Source organism: Petaurus breviceps, unplaced genomic scaffold, assembly GCF_028583685.1.
Source record: "Petaurus breviceps papuanus isolate PSGF00001 unplaced genomic scaffold, PetGlider_PUasm1.0 171, whole genome shotgun sequence".
In the NCBI taxonomy this organism is placed as follows: Eukaryota; Metazoa; Chordata; class Mammalia; order Diprotodontia; family Petauridae; genus Petaurus; species Petaurus breviceps.
In genome coordinates, this window is record NW_027185754.1 from 10,142,374 (window position 1) to 10,161,270 (window position 18,897).

General features: G+C 39.5%; 1 protein-coding gene across 1 annotated transcript in view; it reads right to left on the reverse strand.

The window, feature by feature from the left end:
- LONP2 (lon peptidase 2, peroxisomal) overlaps positions 1 to 18,897 on the reverse strand; it is a 125,630-nt gene that overhangs the window by 52,792 nt on the left and 53,941 nt on the right. The window contains exons 8-10 of the mRNA XM_069082548.1: positions 17,827 to 17,968; positions 6,703 to 6,853; positions 3,557 to 3,683 (exon numbers count right to left, since the gene is read on the reverse strand). Of these exons, the coding sequence (XP_068938649.1) occupies positions 3,557 to 3,683; positions 6,703 to 6,853; positions 17,827 to 17,968 (420 nt within the window). The remainder of the gene's footprint in view (positions 1 to 3,556; positions 3,684 to 6,702; positions 6,854 to 17,826; positions 17,969 to 18,897) is intronic.

Below are 18,897 nucleotides of genomic sequence, written 5' to 3' on the forward strand. Positions count from 1 at the left end.
ACACACACACACACACACACACACACACACACACACACACACACACTCTCTCTCTCTCTCTCTCTCTCTCTCTCATATATAAAAGAGACAGGAAAAAGGGATGACTAATGATAAATATGAAAGAGCAGCATGAGGCCACAAGAATAGTAACAGGAAGGCTGAAGTCCAGAATGACCTGAAGTTCCTAAAGAAAATGCTATGGAAAACAAAATCCCTTGAAAGATCTGAAGTGAGAATATAGAAAGGATAGGCCCACTGCTTAGAAAAGACAGTGTGTTATTAACAGAAAACAGATAGAAAGCAGAACTATTAAATTTCTATTTTACTACCATCTTCTCCACTCAGGAGAATGATTCACAAACTAGAATGATTATATTAAACATCACTGAAGGTTAAGGAGATAGTAGAATGATAAATTCATATCTCAAAGGGACCCCACTTTATAGAAGAGCACCTGAGGCACAGAATAGAGCTGGTGACTGGCCCAGGTTCACAAAGACAGTGGAGTCAAGACTCCAAGTCATGTTCTCTCCTCTACCTCTGCTACCATTCCTTTTAATCAAGCAATGTTGTATGGATCCCCTAGAAAAGGACCATGCAAAGATGTGGACGACAATCAAAGGGAACGAGAAGGGGCCGGGCTTGGTTTTTTAATTCTGACTGCTGGAGAAAATTGTTGTTGTTGTTTGTGCTTCATTTTTGCCGAGGCCCATGACATCAGGAAGGTGATGCCGTGACTTGCAAGTGAATTGGATTGAAGTCGGGGGTGGGGGGGGCTGTGCAGTCACCAGCTTCACAACTGTGAGACAGTGACAAATCCATCTAAAAAAATCTGAAGGAAAGTAACTAGCAACGTATCACTTCCTAGCCAATATTTTTATTTATGACCTTGATGAAAACACAAAATGGATGATCATCTACTTATAATGACACAAATTTGTGAAAGATAGCTAATATCAGAGGACTGAACCTTTGATTTCATCTATACTGGAAACTCCCTCTACCATGGAAGATCAGTACCTCAGATTTGGAACTTAACCCAGGTCTGCCTTGTCTCTGTAGCAACCTCTCTTATATTGGTTAAAAAAAGTTAAATATATTAAGTCCAAGATGAGGGTTGAGGGCAGGGAATAAGAAAGGAAGAAGCTAGCTTCATAGCAGTTCATATAAAAAAGACCCTAGCTCAATACGAACCAAAGAATAGGATGTGTGTTCTTAACACACACACACACACACACACACACACACACACACACACACACACTCTGACTACTAGGGTGAATTTATACAAATAAAGCATTTGAAACAAGGGAGGTAACAGAATGATTGTACTCTGCTCTGATTAGACCGCATCTAGAATATCATCTTCAGTTATGAGTACCACATTTTAAGACAGAGAATGACAAACTGGAGTTTGTTTGGGTGACTACAAAGAAAAAATTAAATCTGAATAAACCATGCTATATGAAGCATGCTAAAAGAGCAAGTGATATACCTGGATGAAAAAAAGACATGGTGCCATGATAGCTATCTTAAAATACCTGAAAAGGCCATCACAGAGAAGGTAGGTAGAAACAATAATTTAGGAAGACAGAACTAGAAGAAGGAAGATTTTGACTCTACATAAGGAAAAACTTTCTAAAAATTATATCCATCCAAAAAAGAAATGCCTTACATCCACACATACCCATACCCCCACTCGTACTCACCTCACTTTTCCCCTACCCCCCCAAAAAAAACTCAAACTAAATTTCTGTCACTGGAAGTTCTTAAGCAAGGGCTGGTTACTTCCTAGACACAGTAAAGGGGGTTCCAATATTAAGTGGAGGTTGACCTAAATGACTTAAGAAGTTCCTTCCAACCTCAAAACTCTAATACGCCAAAAAATTTAGAAAACTCAAATCCTACTACCTTGTATCAATTAATAAGCATTTAGTAAGTGCCTGCTATGTCTAAGGGATTTGTTGTGCTGAGTGCTCAAGATACAAAGAAAGGCAAAAACCCCAAAACACAAAATTCACAGGCCCTGCCCTCAAGGAGCTTATGTTTTAAAGGGGGATGACAACATGAAAATAACCAGATATATTCCACATCAGATAATCTATTCAACATCTCAAATGTGTCCAAGGCACCACATGTCTAACATGGGTTTGCTTTTTTTTTTTCCGGAAAGAAGTTAAAAACTACTGAGAGAAATTTCTAATGCACACAATATTGAACGATCTACAATTCTGAGTTGGTCCCCACATCAAAGGTACTTACTTAAAGTTTTCCCAAAGGCAGTAACTAAGAAATGCTTTACAAACAGTGATTATGCTCCCTAGCAAGTTAGGGACATATTCTCTCATCTATCATCACCCTCATTTTAGAGACAGAGAAGCTGAGAGAGTGGCTCCATGACTTGCTGAAAGAATTAGCTCGTCCCTGGTATTCTCCAACACCGCAGCACTGTTGGAAGGCTCTCATATGAAATATCTCGTTTCCTAGGGGTGGCCAGAGTCACAAAACAGAGAAGGGAAAAAGGGAACTCCGAGCTCAGGCTCACTCCTACTGCTTCTTTAGATGAGTTCAAACATAGACTTTTTACTTGAACTAGAAAATATTTCCATTAACACGGATGCTTTAGATGAAAAGGCAGTCTGACTGGCCAAACTATTTGGAAAGCAAAAGATTCCAAATGCAGAAGAAACTTTTCACATAATTTGAGACAGCAATTACTTGGGGGAAAAAAGCCTGCAAAATGAGTGCCTGGCAGTCTGACACAGTTTGCAGGGTGATGCAATGGATCTGAAACAGCGAGCCAGGCAAGCTATAAGAGGCTACTGTCGATAGAAACTCTTTGGAGAGTTACATTTTCCATCCAAACAGGCAATCTATAAATCAGACTAAAGAATTCACTTCTCAGACAATTTAAGTACTGTTTGCCACAGACCTAAGCACCTGGCAACAAACTTTAAAAACTACCTCCTATCCTGGTCTAACACAAATTCATATGAGCAATACTCTTGTGGGGGATTTTTCTCTCTTTCCCTATCTTTCCACCCCCTCCCCCTGCCCTTTAAAGTCTATCATAGAAGTAATGATGATGAGTACTCAAAATCTGAAGCCCTAAGGTATTTTTACATTTCTAAATAGAATCCTTTAGCTTTCAAGAGACTAGGGAGGCAAATCACCTTCCTCATTAGAAGCTCCACAGAATGATGATCCACATTAAATGACTGTGCTCTGGAGCACATGGAACATAGTAATAGTCTTATTCAAGAATTATGGTCCAAAGTTACATTCTGCATGGCTGATTTTTGTGGTTTGATTCCCTCCACTGCAAATGTAGAATAAATGAAACCTCATCATAAACTCTTAGCTGTGGAAAGATTCCCAAAATATTCTTCCAATAAATCTTTGCCTTATACTAAACCCCATATAAAACAAACAGCTGATGAAACAGCTCTCTAGTTGTTACTCTGAAAGCGAGTAATGGCAGCTGTGGGTTTCCACTGAAATCGTCTACTTTTCAGACTCAAAAGTACAAATGAATATTGGTGCAAAGGATGTTTACCTGGTGATGATGTCAAGAGTGGTAACTTGAGGAATCTGAATCTGCTGCGGTGTCAACCCATGCTGTTCCAGTTGCTTAGGGATCAGGTGCCTGTGGGCAATTTCTATCTTCTCTTCCTGTGTATACCCTGCAGAAGGAACAAACCCGTTTGGTACCTGTCCACATAGAATGTATACAAAGTGTCATGTTCTTTATGCATTCAGCAGGTCTGCAAAACTCAACTGGTTCTCAACTTGGAAGAAGCTATTTCTTTCTTTTTTTTTGAAAGTAAAAAAATTATGCTATAATCTGTATTCAGACGCTATCAGTTCCTTGTCTGGGGACAGACAACATTTTTCATCGTAAGTCCTCCAGCGCTGTCTTGTACTGTCACTGTACTGTGGAAAATAGCTGAGTCATTCAGAGCTGATCATCTTACAACATTGCTCTTACTTTGTCCACAGTACATTTCACTTTGCATCAGCTCATGTAAGTCTTTCTAGCTTTTTCTGAGAGCGTCCTGCTCATCACTTCTTACAGCACAACAACATTCCATCACAACCATACGGCATAATGTGTTCATCTATTCCCCAACTGATGGGGATCCTCTCGATCTCCAACTCCCTGACACCAGCAAAGAGCTGTGATAAATGTTTCCATATATAAAGGTCCTTTGGAAGAAGCTATTTCATAGGATCACACCAACAGAATATTTAGAACTAGAAGGGATCTCAGAGACCATCTGGTACAACTTCCTCATTTTATAAATGAAGAACTGACCCCAAAAGGTTAAGTGACATTACTGAAGTCTAGCAGGTTGTAAGCTGCAGCAACAGGATATAAATTCAGGTACCCTGGCTCCAAGTCTAGGGCTCTGTCTACATATTTGCTGCAGGGCTTTCAAAATGGGAGCTAAATTTACCTTGAGAAGAATGAAAATGAACTCTCTGAACCACAAGTTGTAGCAATTTCCAATCTTTCCACATTTACCAGCATTCTGCTATCTGGGTGACAGATCTGTCAAAGAAGAAAATCCCCACAAACGAGGAGGGGAAAACTTTTTCTTCTTCTTGTATATTTTTCCCTATCATTTATATTAGAATGGTTAACATCACTTATTGCTTACTTGATAAAACTCCATAAAAATAAAACTATGAACTCCAAATAAACACTGGGTCCCAAGTCAACGAGGTAAGGGTATACATGGGTTGCAGATAGAGCTTTGACTCCTATGGATCATTTCAAACTCAGCCCCAAACACAAAGATAGAGAATTCCATCTGTGGTATCTTTTACAACAAGCTAGATATTTAATGTCCTTTGGAATGATTTAACGTTTAGTTCTTGAAATGTCAGCTGTACCCACCACAGTGTTCTATCTATATTTTCCCTCAGTCTCTAAGGTAAGTCCCTCTCACCCACGTGTTTGGCTTGATGCTCTAGAACTGAATAAACAAGAGTTGCACAACAATGAAATGGGCTATTCTCTATTACTGAAGTGTTCAACCAGAGTCTGGCTGACCACTTGTTAAGAATCTCTGCATGGAGAAAGGTTGTGACCTCCTGGTTCTGAATCTAAGGCTAAAAATTGACAACAAAAAACCCACTATTTCCCCAAACTTCAATGAGAAAAATGTAAACTGTAGCCAAAGGACAAAACAAAACACTTTCCCCCTCCATGACCAAACCAGATAAACCTCACCTAACACTTTAAATGTTCTTGGAAATAATATACACAATAAGGAATTTGGGGTAAGTCTTCTCCAAATGAGTTTTTACTATTCTATAGGATACATAGTCCAGAAGATTACAAAAATTATGTATAGCACTTGTGAACAGATTTACATTGCCATTCAAAGCCTGCAGACACAACTCCCCTTGAAGTAGAGAACTCCTTAATGATGTACAGCCTTCTTTTACAAACCAAGATTAAAAATATGAATTGATAGAGCATCTGTTGAACAGAAAGGGAAGTTACTGAAACAGCAGAAAAACTAGAAAACAAGTTGCCAAAACCTGCCAAAAGCGAAAGCTGACATCATCTGTCCACCTCTTCAGCAGCTGTCCGGGGTATTTCACTTCACAGCAGTATGTCTTATGGAGTCTCTGCCTTAATTTGGAGATCCCAGGCAATTTGGTCTCATTTACTTTATTTTTGTCTCATAAACATGCACGGCTAACCTGGCCACCCATCATCACTTCCATGTATTTTAACTAATACAGGAGCCTACAGGCCATAAGAGATGATTAGAAAAAACAATTGTGGGGTGGCTAGGTGGCACTGTGAATAGAGCTTCAAATCCGGCCTCGACACTTAACACAAAAACTAGCTGTGTGACCTTGGGCAAGTCACTTAACCCCAATTGCCCTCCAAAAGAGCAAAAAATCCCAAAAAAACAAAACACAATTGTGTCCACCTTATATTAAAATATACCTTTTACATCTTGCAATTATTTTTGCTATGACAAATCTTAGGCTGTGAGGGGAGCAGAAATCATATCCTCCACAGTTCAGTAATAGTTAAAAGAAGAAAGCAACAGTCTACAAATACTTGAGGGGCCCAAATAACAAAAAAAGTAGAGGCTCTACAATGAGTTTAAAATTACCCAAGGAGAAATTAAGCTGCCCATTAGAAACAGCCCTCCTTAAGAGGGAGAAGCAGATTACAGGATACTTCCAGAGGAATGGAAAGGCAGAAGCCCCTTCACTTGGTATTCCTAATAAGTTAAACTGACAAGCAAACTCCAAGCACTGGTCCTAAAGGAATGAACTCATCCTCTCTCACCTCTAATGTCTATGATTTTAGAAACTGGATAAAAGGGAAATAATAAGTTGCCATAATATTTTGGCATAAAATCTTGTAAGTTTTAACTTATAAAACTGATACATACCCAAGTGCCTCTTGGGTTGGGTCTCAAGGTATATGTTTATAGAAAAGCACCCAACTGATCAGCCATGGATTTTGCAACATACTTAGGAAAAGAAACTTTTTTTTTTCTTAGTTAAAAAACCACTTAAGATCAGATTTGAAAGCAAACTCAAAACTACTGAAATTTGCCAAATCAACTTCCTTAATCAACTCCCAGACAGATGATCCTTTCAAAGGAGTATGTGCTTGAAGTCATGAAGCACAGACACCTGACAGTCTCATTCACACATCAGGGTTACCTGGCACCTGGATGATCTCCATTCTGTCCAACAAAGCAGGTGGGATGGTAGCTGTCGTGTTTGCAGTAGCTATAAAAAGGACCTGGGAGAGGTCAAAGGCCACGTTTAAGTAGTGATCTGTGAAGTTATGGTTCTGTTCTGGATCCAAGACCTTGAAGAGAATGAACAACACAAACAACTTAACTCTTGATAAGATACATCTGATTCAAACCACAAACACAAACAGCACATGGAGTAACCCCATCACCTACATCTTTGCTGACCTTCTAAGTAATAAGGTTAGCTTTTGGAACACAAAAACTGAAGCCAGGCCTCAGGCTTCAATCTCAAGTCTACTAATGAATCACCATGTGACTATGAAGTCATTAATCCTGCCGGACCTGTTCTGCAATTCATAAAATGAAGCTAACACCTCTTATGCTAAATGGTACAAGAAGGTAGGTGGATCTGTAAAGTATTCAGAAATGCTTGGACAGGAGGTATGAACTATAATTATAAACATTTTTCTGCCACACTGTGGTGGAGTGAGGGGGAAAATAAAAGATAACTCTAACTGAGGGTAAACTGGCAAATATATCCTAATGAATATGCTAATACAATATAACAAAATGATAACTTACATTTAACTACTATTTGAAATACATTATCTTATTTGATTTTCATAATGACTCTACGTGTTCAAAACCACAAGTAGATTATTCTCATTTTACAGACAAGGAAACTGAGGCTTAGAGAGGTTCCATGACTTGCTCAAGCTAGTTATTATCAGCTAATAAGCCTTGGAGGTGAGGTTTGAACCAAGGCCTCTCCTGACTTCAGACACAGTCATTTCTCTTCTATATCAACTGCCACTTAAAAAAACAAGGTTTTAAACTCAAGATCAGGTGACTTTCCATGTGTGCTCCTAAAGGGTGGAATGTGACCTGAAAATGTCCTGCTAGAAAACATCAAAAAAAAAAAAATAGTAACATCTACCAAGAAGAGATTTAAAACTTTTGATCAACTACGCTTTATTTATTTAACAGGAAAGCTGAGTCATTTTTCTTTCAGTTTCTGCTCAGAGTGGATGTTACATGAAGTCTTTGTTGGGAGGCTCATGCTGGACTAAAAAGAAGCCACAGACATCAATAACTATAAATGCCTTCTAGCTTTTCTACCTTCTGTTGGCATACTGGACACTTACTGAACAAGAAAACATATCTCTCACTTTTGTTTTTAAAGACCTGGTGGGAGTGAGCAGGTTGTGGCACGTTTTGCACGCAAGAAGGTGTGTAAAGCCAAGACTTTCAATATGTAGCTGAGACTCTGGATAGGTATAATAACTAACTCCCCTACAGTCATAGTCAAATCAAGGCAAACAGCATTTATTGAGGGGTTACTATATGTTTAGGTACCATGCTAAACACTGGAGACTGGGGGAAAAAAGTTCCCTATTTTCAAGTGGCTCACATTCTAATGAGGGGGACAAAAGTTAAATAGGTACATTCAAGATATAGAGAGTAGCTGGAAGATAATGTGAAACAGGAAGGCATTAGCAGCTGGGGAGATTGAGAAAGAGCCCTTGAAACTGATGGCACCGGTGGAATCTTGAAGGAAGTCTGGGCAAAAGAGGCAAAGGTGAATGAGCAAAGCATTCCAGGCACGGGAGACAGCCCGTGCAAAGACATGGAGATGAGAGATGGAGTATCATGTTTGAGGAACTCCAAGGAGGTCAGAGGAGATCAGCTAACATAAATTTGCAGTGGTCTCAGTTAACACAGTTCTGTGATTTCCTCTAGCCCTTATGTTCAGCAGCACATAAGGCAGCTGGTAGGAGTAATCCAAGGACGGGTCCTGGTGAGGTATGATCAGTGACAGGACAAGGAGGCAAGAGAATCGAGGGTAGAGGGCAATGTCAAGTTGAATTGGTTCGTCAACAGGCTGAGATAGGGAAGGGATAAGTGTACAGCCAAGGCAGATAATCTGAAAAAGGGATGGGGCAAGGTCGGGGTGGGGTAGGGTGGGGAGTGGAGGCAGTAGAGGTCATAATGAGGATAAAGAACAGGGTTAGGGCTTGTAAGGCATGGGGAAGGATGAATGTTATGATCAGATATGGGAATTTTGGAGTTGATAAACATGGTCAGAACCAAATACAACATATGAGAAAACAACAAAATCAGAACTAAATACAACAAAAATAAGAATAGTCAGATTAACCTAGTGACTTCAATTATCAGAGATCTAACAGCTCAAGGACCCAACGTACTAGTATGAAAGATCAACAATGCCATTAATGTCTATCTAAGTATCAAAATATCTGTGCTTTAGGAAAGCAAAGGCAAAGAATAGAGAATAGCAATCTAATTTTACAAAGCCTAAGTGAAAAAAGGAAGGAACTTTTGCTAGGACAATCCAGAGCTCTTGATTTAATCCTGCGTAGGTGGAATATAAGCAATTCAAAAGAACCATTTTTACTCTAGCAGACTTGCTGTTGGCAGGGATTTTCCTCTAAAGATACCAGAGAAATGAACAGAACTGGAAATTTGCAGGACATGTTATACCATCCCACCCCTGGGCTCATCCAGGCAAACACTAACCTTGGCAAATATTAAATTAACTTGAAGCCACCTATTAGAGCTATCCTGGCAAAGGCATTGAATACTGCCTCTCCAGCAGCTCACAGCCACTATGAAATGAATATTATTTCACATTAATACTGGAAAAGCTTCATCAAGACTGGCATCAGTTAGGTGACCAAATATCACTTAGCTCCAAGTGTTTTTCCAGATAATCATCTGCAATCTGTGACACTTAGGGGCTGCTGGACACTTCCATTACTGGCACCCTTGGGTGTTCCCATTACTTTGTACTCATATGACAGAATACTTGATGAGATGAACCACAGAAAACCATTCTACCCTTGTATTTTCAGAGTCAACTTTAATGATAACAATCACCTTTCCATCACAAGTTAAAATTTGCAAAGCACTCTCCTTTAAGTTAGGCACTTAAAGTATTAATATTCTTGTATAGATGAGGAGATGGAAGTTCTGAGAGTTTTAAGTGACTAGTCTGTAATGTAACCAGGTTAGTAAGTGAGGTGGGTTTTGAACCCAGGTCTCCAGCCTCTAAAACTAAGACCAATGCTTTCTCCATTACATCATGCAGCCTCTCAGCTAGAAGAGATACAATAGGGATAAAATTCAAAACAAATTAAAACCCCAACAAAATGATTGCTTTTTCTTACTTGGAAAACACTGTCTTATAGAGAAGGAATTATACTGAAACAAAAGCCTTTATAGACTAGATCCCCCAAAGAAATGCAAGGAAGGCCTACAGTTTGTGTGCTGAATGGTTGCTTATTCAAATCACACACTGCCAGGGTTCATCATCACTACCCAAAGCAGTTTGCTAAAAGGCAAAACCTTTTAAACTTATGATTTAAAACCAAATTGCCTTCTAACAAATCCTCTAAAAGTTGGTTCCAGATATAGGAAGCACAATTTCAATAGCTCTTACTATTTAAAGCCCAGCTACTTCAATGTTATTAAATATACTGCCTCATTTTATCCTCACAGCATCGTTTGTGAGGTAGATATCATTATACCCATTTTATTTATGTAGAGAAGTAGGTTGACTGATGTGCCTTAGACTGCCAATGGCATGAATACGTGGCTGTTCCAAAACACAGGTCATAGTCATAAAATGAAATCTGTGAATGGAAAACACAACACAGATATACGTTGAAAAGTAACACTGACTACAAGCAGTACTGATTTAATACAAGAGAGCAGTGAGGAAGAAAGCATTGCCACTATTTGGACCAATATGGTATGTCGGCAGAGCCAAGACTAAACTCCAGATCTATTACAGCCTCTGAGTACAATGACTAACAACTGAACAAAAGCACTGTCGGCCCAAATGACCCCAAAGTATCTTAATTTTTCAGGTATTGCAGTCCTCTAATGAAATAAACTGACTAAAGGATAAAACTTATTTGTTGTGGTATAGTAGAAAGGGTACCCTACTCAAGAGTCAGGAGACCCGTGTGTGAATTTTGTCTTCAGTGTTTACCAGCTGTATAATCATGGGCAAGTAACTTCAGCTCTGAGCCTTAATTTCCTCTTCTATAAAATGGGAATATTAATAGTTCTAGTGTCTATTTTATAGGGTTTGTTATTGGGATCAAATGAAAACTTTATATACATACATATATATATATATATATATATATATATATATATATATACCGTGTTTCCCCGATAATAAGACACTGTCTTATTAATTTTTTTTTGGACAGAAAAACACCAGAGGGCTTATTTTCAGGGGAGGGCTTATTTTAATGAACATTGACAGCAATTTTAATAAACAGGTAAATGTGAACAAAAAAATGTACCTTTATTTAATAAGCAAATCACTGGGGAAGAACAGGATGACGCGCTCACTGCTGCAGCTCTGATTGGATGCAGCTCGGAGCGCGGCGTGCGTTTCACGGGGGGGGGGGATACGGTGCATACAGAGGGTACAGTAGCAATCTCAATAGGGCGTATTTTGGGGGGAGGGCTTATTTTAGAGGAATCTTACACAGTAAGGGGAGGGCTTATTTTCGGGATAGGTCTTATCGGGGAAACACGGCATATAAAGCTTTATAAAACCTAGCTATGTCAGCTGTTCATGTCATACAAATTTACTACCGTTTAACTTTTCTCACCTAATAAACTCTTTTTCTCCTCTAACATTTTTCTGTGCTTTTTATTTCCAAATATATGATTAGGGGCTATGGTCATCTTTCATGTTACTTATAAAGCGATCTAAGCAAGCACTGAATAATTCTGCATTACTGTCAAGATAATTTATCCTTTCCATTAAAATGTGAATATATTCCTTGTCCTAAGTGATACAAACTACATTCATTAAGAGTGCTCATAATTAATTACTTTCTCTCCCCCAACCTAAGCATACATTAGGGAATTAGGTAAAGAGAAAGCAAATGGTAACATTCAATTTTCATCCCTATAAATCTCACTAAAAAAAAGAAGCAACATTTTGGTTTAGAACTATGATTACAACATATTAAAGGCAAACTTTTCATCAGAACTGGACAGTAAATCTTTCTAGACTTGTTTTTGCACAGTCTGGTCCCCTAATGAGAAATTATGGTTTTCAATCATATGATTAGGTTGGCCAGGTACCTAAATATCAAATTTGTAGCTGACTGTATGCTTTTGTAATGTAATATAATTCACGTACTATTATTATAGCCAACATTAATTGTCAAAGACATTTCATTACTGGAAAGTCTTCCTGTACTCTAGGAGTAAAGTCAGATCAGAGACATGGGAACTACTAATGGCATTTCTCAATCTACCAGTCTCTCCTCAGATCTCCCAAGAGAATCAGGTGCAGAGCAGGTCCCAGAGGAGGAGCTTAGCATTTGTTAATGGCATTCCTGTTTGGAGAACAATTGGGAGGCCTACTTCTGAAGCTTCCTTTAAAGGAAAAGTAATCTGCAAGAGCGTACAGAAAGATGAAAATTCAAGTGAAAATCTGGGCACTTAGTATTTAAAAAAAAAATACAGTAAGATTTCATTTATTCAGCACTATGGACAATAAGGTATGACCCTTATGTAAAGTTTCCAAAAAAGAATAGGTAAGAACACCAATTATGAAATTAATTTGCATTAAGCACCTTCACTTTAAAAACAAAATCCTCTCCCACAGAAGGCAGGACCAGGAAGCAAAGAGTCAAGTTTGCCTTTAGGCTGGTTACTTAATTCCTTAGTTTCAGTTTAACCAGTTAAATAGGGATAATAGTAGCTTCCCTACCTACCTCATCTGGCTGTCTGGAAGATCAAATAAGATACTGTATGTGAAAGTGTTTCATAAACTTTACAGCCCATACAAAGAACCTGGAGGTGGGCTATGATCTGCACAAGAAGAAATCATCTTTTAAAGAACAGAAGTGTACAAAATGAAGGGCAGTGGTGCTACCATACCTAAGTGTGAATTATTTTAATCAGATGATCATCTAGCTGAAAAATTCTAAGGGAAAGGGAGTTTTGACAGGGATAATATTAAAAAAATATATATATAGGTTAGGGCAGTATGGGGATCCCTGGTTAAAGGATTAGGTCTGGAAGAGGCGTTCGAAGTCATCTAGAATATTCCCCTTATGTTTCTTGTCCCAAACACCTAGACCAGAAATAAAGCTGTAACTGAAAACTAGGTTCAGTGACTTTAAAGTCCAGTGTTCTTTCCCCTATATCATTATTATTTTTTTTAAGCATTTTTAAGACTTATAAAATGTTTTTCCTTCAAAGTAACTCCTATGAAACAGTTAACATTTGCCTGACTCTCATTTCACAAATAGGAAATGGAAACTTAGAGGCAAAGGGAATAGTCCAGGGCTAGGGGGGTGCCCGGTACTGAGCACTACAGCCAGGACTCACCCAAGACTCGTGACTTAGTTCATCACTCTTGGGATCAGAGGAGAGAAGACAGAAGGCAGGAGAGAGATTCTGAAAGGGAGGTAGAAGGGCAACAAAAGTAGTTCGCATACTTTCTTATCTAGGGCCCTGGCAGATGGTTGAGTTAAGAAGCTAGGGACAATTTAAATAGAATCTTTTTTTTTTTAATCTAAGGACTAGTTTGGAAGAATTAAAAATTTAACTTTCCCTGGTTTGGCTCTCTCCTGATAATTCAAGCTAGACTATCCCAGGTGAGGAAAACAAGATGTTGAGGGTCTGGGGTACAATAGACAGCAGGTGCTAATATACTTACTAACACAATTTGAGTGTTAAGGTGTGTATTTCACTTTTTCAGAAAAGGAAATTCTATGCAGACTAAGGATGTAACTGTTATTTGAGAAGCTCTATATTACGTAGATTTGGAAAAAAAAAATTCTTCTCAAAGTCGATTAGCAGTGCTTGCCTCCTTTACAGAATATTTATGGAGTTAAAACTATTTTACTGATTTACTTAAATTTAACAGCAAAATCTGAATTTTGCACAGATTATAAAGACGGAAAAATCTAATATATCTAATGCAAAACGAACACTTTAGGGCAAAATAACAGCTCTGTAATTTCCTGCTGAGAGCTCAAACACACACAAAGACATCTCTGTATCCAATATTTTATTACTACCAAACTGACTGAGCCCCAGGAAAACATAATTGCCTGCCTATAGACTTGTTTCTGATTTTCCTGCTTACAAACACTTACTTTCAAGTAGTTGGAGCCATTTTTATCTCCTCTCAACTAACTTTCAACAGAAGTCATCTAAATATAGAATAAATATTCCCTTGTTGACGACAGTAACTGGAAATAGGAAGACGTCCTGTTTTACTTGAGCAGTAACCCCATACAAGCACAAGAACCAGACAAGGCCTGCACGTATAAACACTTTGGCTCAGCAGAAGCTCAGCAAGAAGCAGGGCAAGCTAATTTAGAAATTCACTCAGCCTTAACGATGAGGAGTCTCACCTCCAGGACATATCCATCTCCTCCTGGATCCCATAAACTAGGTAAAGTGTATTAAGAGGAAGGCCAGTTGTCACAGGATGGCCAAGTGTCGTGGCTAAAGATATGGTGGATTTTTCCATACACACTCCTGAATCCAACCTCCAGAAAATTCTAGGTTATTATTACTATTTGATCTGAACTACTGAGTGGCAAGCACTTGGCTTTGATGGCTTTTGCATGGTGCCTTGTGATTGTAGGTGCTGGATAAATAATGCTTGCTGGGTTGGATTTGATTAAAAAAACCCAAAAAAACAAAACTCCAGAGGCTCCTCAGTGCCTCCTGAATATTCAAAGTGCAAACTAGGCCTGGAATTTCAGGCTTCCTACAATCTGCCTGAAACCGACTTTTCCAACATTATTTTATATTAATCTTCTCCTGAGCTCTTTCAGACAAACTGTTCTCTTGTCCTCTCTTCTGTTTCCCTTTAAGTCTCAGATCATGCCACGTTTACCATGTCTGGGAGAGAGTCCTGTTAAGATCTTCCCTTCCTCTAAGACCCTGGCTGGTGGCCAGCCACTACCTGCCTTCCCCATTGCCTCCAGTTACCCTTCCTTCTTCCAGCAAATGGAAACAACCACTACCATGTTGCTCTGCATTTTGTGAGGATATCCCCTTTGCACTCATGGGCTAATCTGTCTAAGTTCTTAGTAGATAATAAGTTTTCATGACAGCCCTCTCTTGTTCTCCTCCTGTCTGACTGCTCCTTCTTAGTCTCCATTGCTGAACTGTGGGGTATCCTCCAACGTTCTATCATGCGCCTTCTTCTCTTTTCTTTCTATATAATTTCACTCAGTGATCTCAGAGCTCCCATGTGTGGATTATTGTCTCCATGCAGAAAATTCCCAGATGTGGCTATCCAGTCTTAGGATCACTCCTAAGTTCCAATTCCACAGCTGCTGCTGCCTATTGGACACTTCAACCTGGATGTCCCCAAGAATATCCCAAAACTAACATGTCCAAACAGAACTCATTCTGTTTCCAACTTCCCTATTATCGTACAGGGAACCATTATGCTCCCAGTCTCCCAGGTTCATGACCTTGGCTCCCTCCTCAAATCCTCACTTGTCATTCACCCCACAGACAGAGTAAGTTGCCATTTTCATCTCCATATCTCTTGCATGTGATCTCTTCCCTCCATTCACTTAGCCTGTCTCCCACAGCTCAGGCATTCACCTCTCACCTGACATATTATAAGAGACTTTAATGCGGGTTCCACAGCTCGTCTCTTCTCACCCCAATCTACCCTCCACACAGCTGCTAGCGTGATTTTCCTAAAGCACAAATCCGATTATGTTACCTCCCTGAATAATAAACTCCTGTGGATCCCTACTATCTCTAGGATGAAATACAAATTTCTCTTTTTGGTATTTAAGGCTCTTCCAACCTGGTCCTTCCATGCCCTTTCCCTCCCTGTACATTCTAGACAGTCCAGCAGTGCTGGCCTATGTCTCCCTAACACACAACACTGCATCTCCCATCTCTGTCAACTGCATTGGCTGTCCCCCATGCCTGGAATACCCTCCCTGGCTCACCTCCACCTCCTGAACTCCCTGGATCCTTTCAAGCCTCAGTTCAAAGGCCACCTCCTATAAGAAGTCTTGCTACCTCCCTGTTGTACCTTCTCCCTCCCCACCCCCAAACACTTGAGCTTTCCTCACTAAGGTTATTTTCCCTTATATTCTGTATTATCTTGCATGTACCCATTCGTTGACATATTAGCTCTTTAAGGACAGGGAAGCTTTTTGTGTTTTTGCCCTTTTTTTGAGTGTCGCCAGCAATGCCTTAAATCTGATTTTGTCTTTCTATCCCTAGCATCTATCACAAAATTATGGCACTTATTAATAAATATTTGTCAAATTTTAATTTTATTTTTGACAGCTCCTGATTATCAGAAGCAGGTAGTGATTAAAGTGGATACAGTAACAATTTCAATTTCACCACTAAGATGTCCGCATGTAACACAATTTCAAATGTGATGAATGTGTGGTTCCATATAACATTCAGTTTTAACTAAACACTTAGAGGCTGACTTCCTTTATTTCTGATTCCTGTGTTAGACAAGATGACCTGGCACAAAAGGGCAGCAGCTTCTTTCCCTGTATCAGGGGGATGCATATGAACCTGCATAAACAGGCCATCCTGCCTGCATTGGGGCCTCAGCTGGCACCTGCTGTTTGAGAATGCTCAGTGGGCTGGTTTTAGGGCTGCCCCAAACAGTGCTTTTTAAATATATCAGGATTGGAATATCCCCCTCAAGTACTATACAGCATCACAGAGCATGATAACATAATGGAAACACCTACCAGACCAACATAATGTCCCAGTATGAGTTAGACTCTTGCTGAGACCTGAGTGCTTAATAAACTATGACATGATTTTTTAATAGTTATATAAAGAATGGGATCACAGATCTACTACTAGAAGTGATTTCAGAGGTCACCCATTTCAACTCCCTCCCTTTACATAACAAAAAGCTGGGGATGAGAGAAGTGAAGGGCTTAGGCCACACAGCTAAGGAGGGGACAGAAGAGGAACCCGAAGCCAGGCTTAATTCCCACTTTGGTGTTCTTCCACTGCAATGTACCCACCTCTCCTGGGCCACGAAGTCACTCTGTACAGAAATACAGAGGAAATCAGTCCTTGTGGCAGGGACCTAGATAACCTAACCGCTGCCTCATGGTGGTTAAGGAAAAAAAAAAGGTCCAAACTGGGGTTTTACAGAACAGATAAAAAGTCCTTCCTCATCTAGGCCGACCACATGATTACAATATAATCGAGAAAACAAACGGGAGAGGCAAAGATAAACTCCTGGCCAACACCAAACTCTCATTTTACAAACTCAATTTGAGTACCTGCCATATCCTAGCTATAATGTTGATGATCAGCATATTTTAAAATCTTCCTAAGTCATTAATGTTACTATTCCAAGACCAGAATGTTCAGTAAAGAAAAGCTATTCCTTACTGATCAATTATTTATTTAATGAGCATTTAACTAAGGTCTGATACTGTTCTAGGCTATGGGTAAGAGGTCAAAAGACATGGTTCTTCCAAGTTAACTAGGGGAAAAATAATGGTGTCTACAAAGAGTTATTAAAGAACAAGTCAGCGTTCAGCAGCTGTGTGGCTCAGTCCAGTGCTACCCCAACTCATTTTGTGAGTCACCCTCTGTGACTGCTACATCACCTCAGACTCTGAGTTCACCAGATTAATGACAGTCCTTGGAACAAACCACCTTTAGATTGCTATTTAGGGAATGACTCAAGTCAGACAAGAAAAAGATTTTCCCACAATGCAAATGGAACAGATAATAAACTGTTTAGAACTCAGCAAAAGAAGTGAGTGAAAGTAAAGGTCATGCTCATTTAGATGCCTGGTGGTTTCAGGCTTCACTGTGAATCAAGCTGTGTAAACTCTAAATGTCATCGAGGTCAAATGCACTAGGAATACAGGACCCATGAAGAAAAGAGAAACGTCTTTTTCCTTTATGTAAATTTGTCCCTTGCACCTGCACGAAAGCATATATGGTGTCTTTATTACAAAATTTGTACTCTCTGAGACTGATCTCTTACCTTCTACATTCCTTAGCTGGGATTTGCAGATTGAATCCTTCCAAGTCTTACCTCAAGCAGGGCGGCAGCAGGATCTCCCTGCAGACTTTTGCCCAGTTTATCAACTTCATCTAACAGGAACACTGGGTTGTTGACTCCAGCAGTTTTCAAGCCATTGATTATACGACCAGGCATGCTGCCAACATAGGTACGCCTATTGGGAACAAATAGCAGATTCCAAACAATGAGATGTAAGAAGGCAAGAACAGAACTTTTAGAAACCATCCATTTAGGACTAGAATAAAACCACCCAGCTTTCAGAGAGCACTCTGGAAGTACTTAGTATACTAAGAGTATACTCTTTGTATATACTAAGTGTACACGAAGTACTCTGAGTACTTACTATAGTAATACTAAGATAGCAAGGTTCATTTGTAGCATACATTTAACTTATTTGTGCAACTGATCATTTATTTGTAGTTTACAAATACTGTATTTGATACGAACAATCAATCAACCAGCAAGTATTTATTAAGAGCCTACTACATACTAGGTATGATATAATAGGCTCTGGAGATCCAAATATGATGAACGAAATAGTACTTACTCCCAAGAAGCTCATGTTCTACTGAAAGGAGCTCACATGGTATTATCAAACATAGTCTTAAATCTCCTTCAGTGTCAGGAACAGCAAGTCCCTAGTTAGAAAATAGGGGTTTAAATACTGGCTTCTTTGACTAAGCAGCTGTGGAGACACTGTGGCACAGAAGACAGGACACCGGAACTGCAGTCAGTAAGATCTGAGTTCAAATTTGGCCTCATTTCCTTACTGATTGTGTGGCTCTGGGCAAGTCACTTAACCTCCATCTGCCTCAATTTCCTTAAATGCAAAATGGGGATCTTAAGAGCCTCCTTCTCAGGGTGGTTATAAAGTTTAAATGAAGTAATATTTGGGTCAGGTAGGTGGCACAGTAGATAAGAGTTCAGGACCTGAAGTCAGGGAAGATGCATCTTCCTGACTTCGAATTTGGCCTTTGACACTAACCAGCTGTGTGACCCTGAACAAGTCACTTAACCCTATTTGCCTCAGTTTCCTCATAAATAAAAGGAACTGGAAGGGGCGGCCAGGTGGCTCAGTGAGTA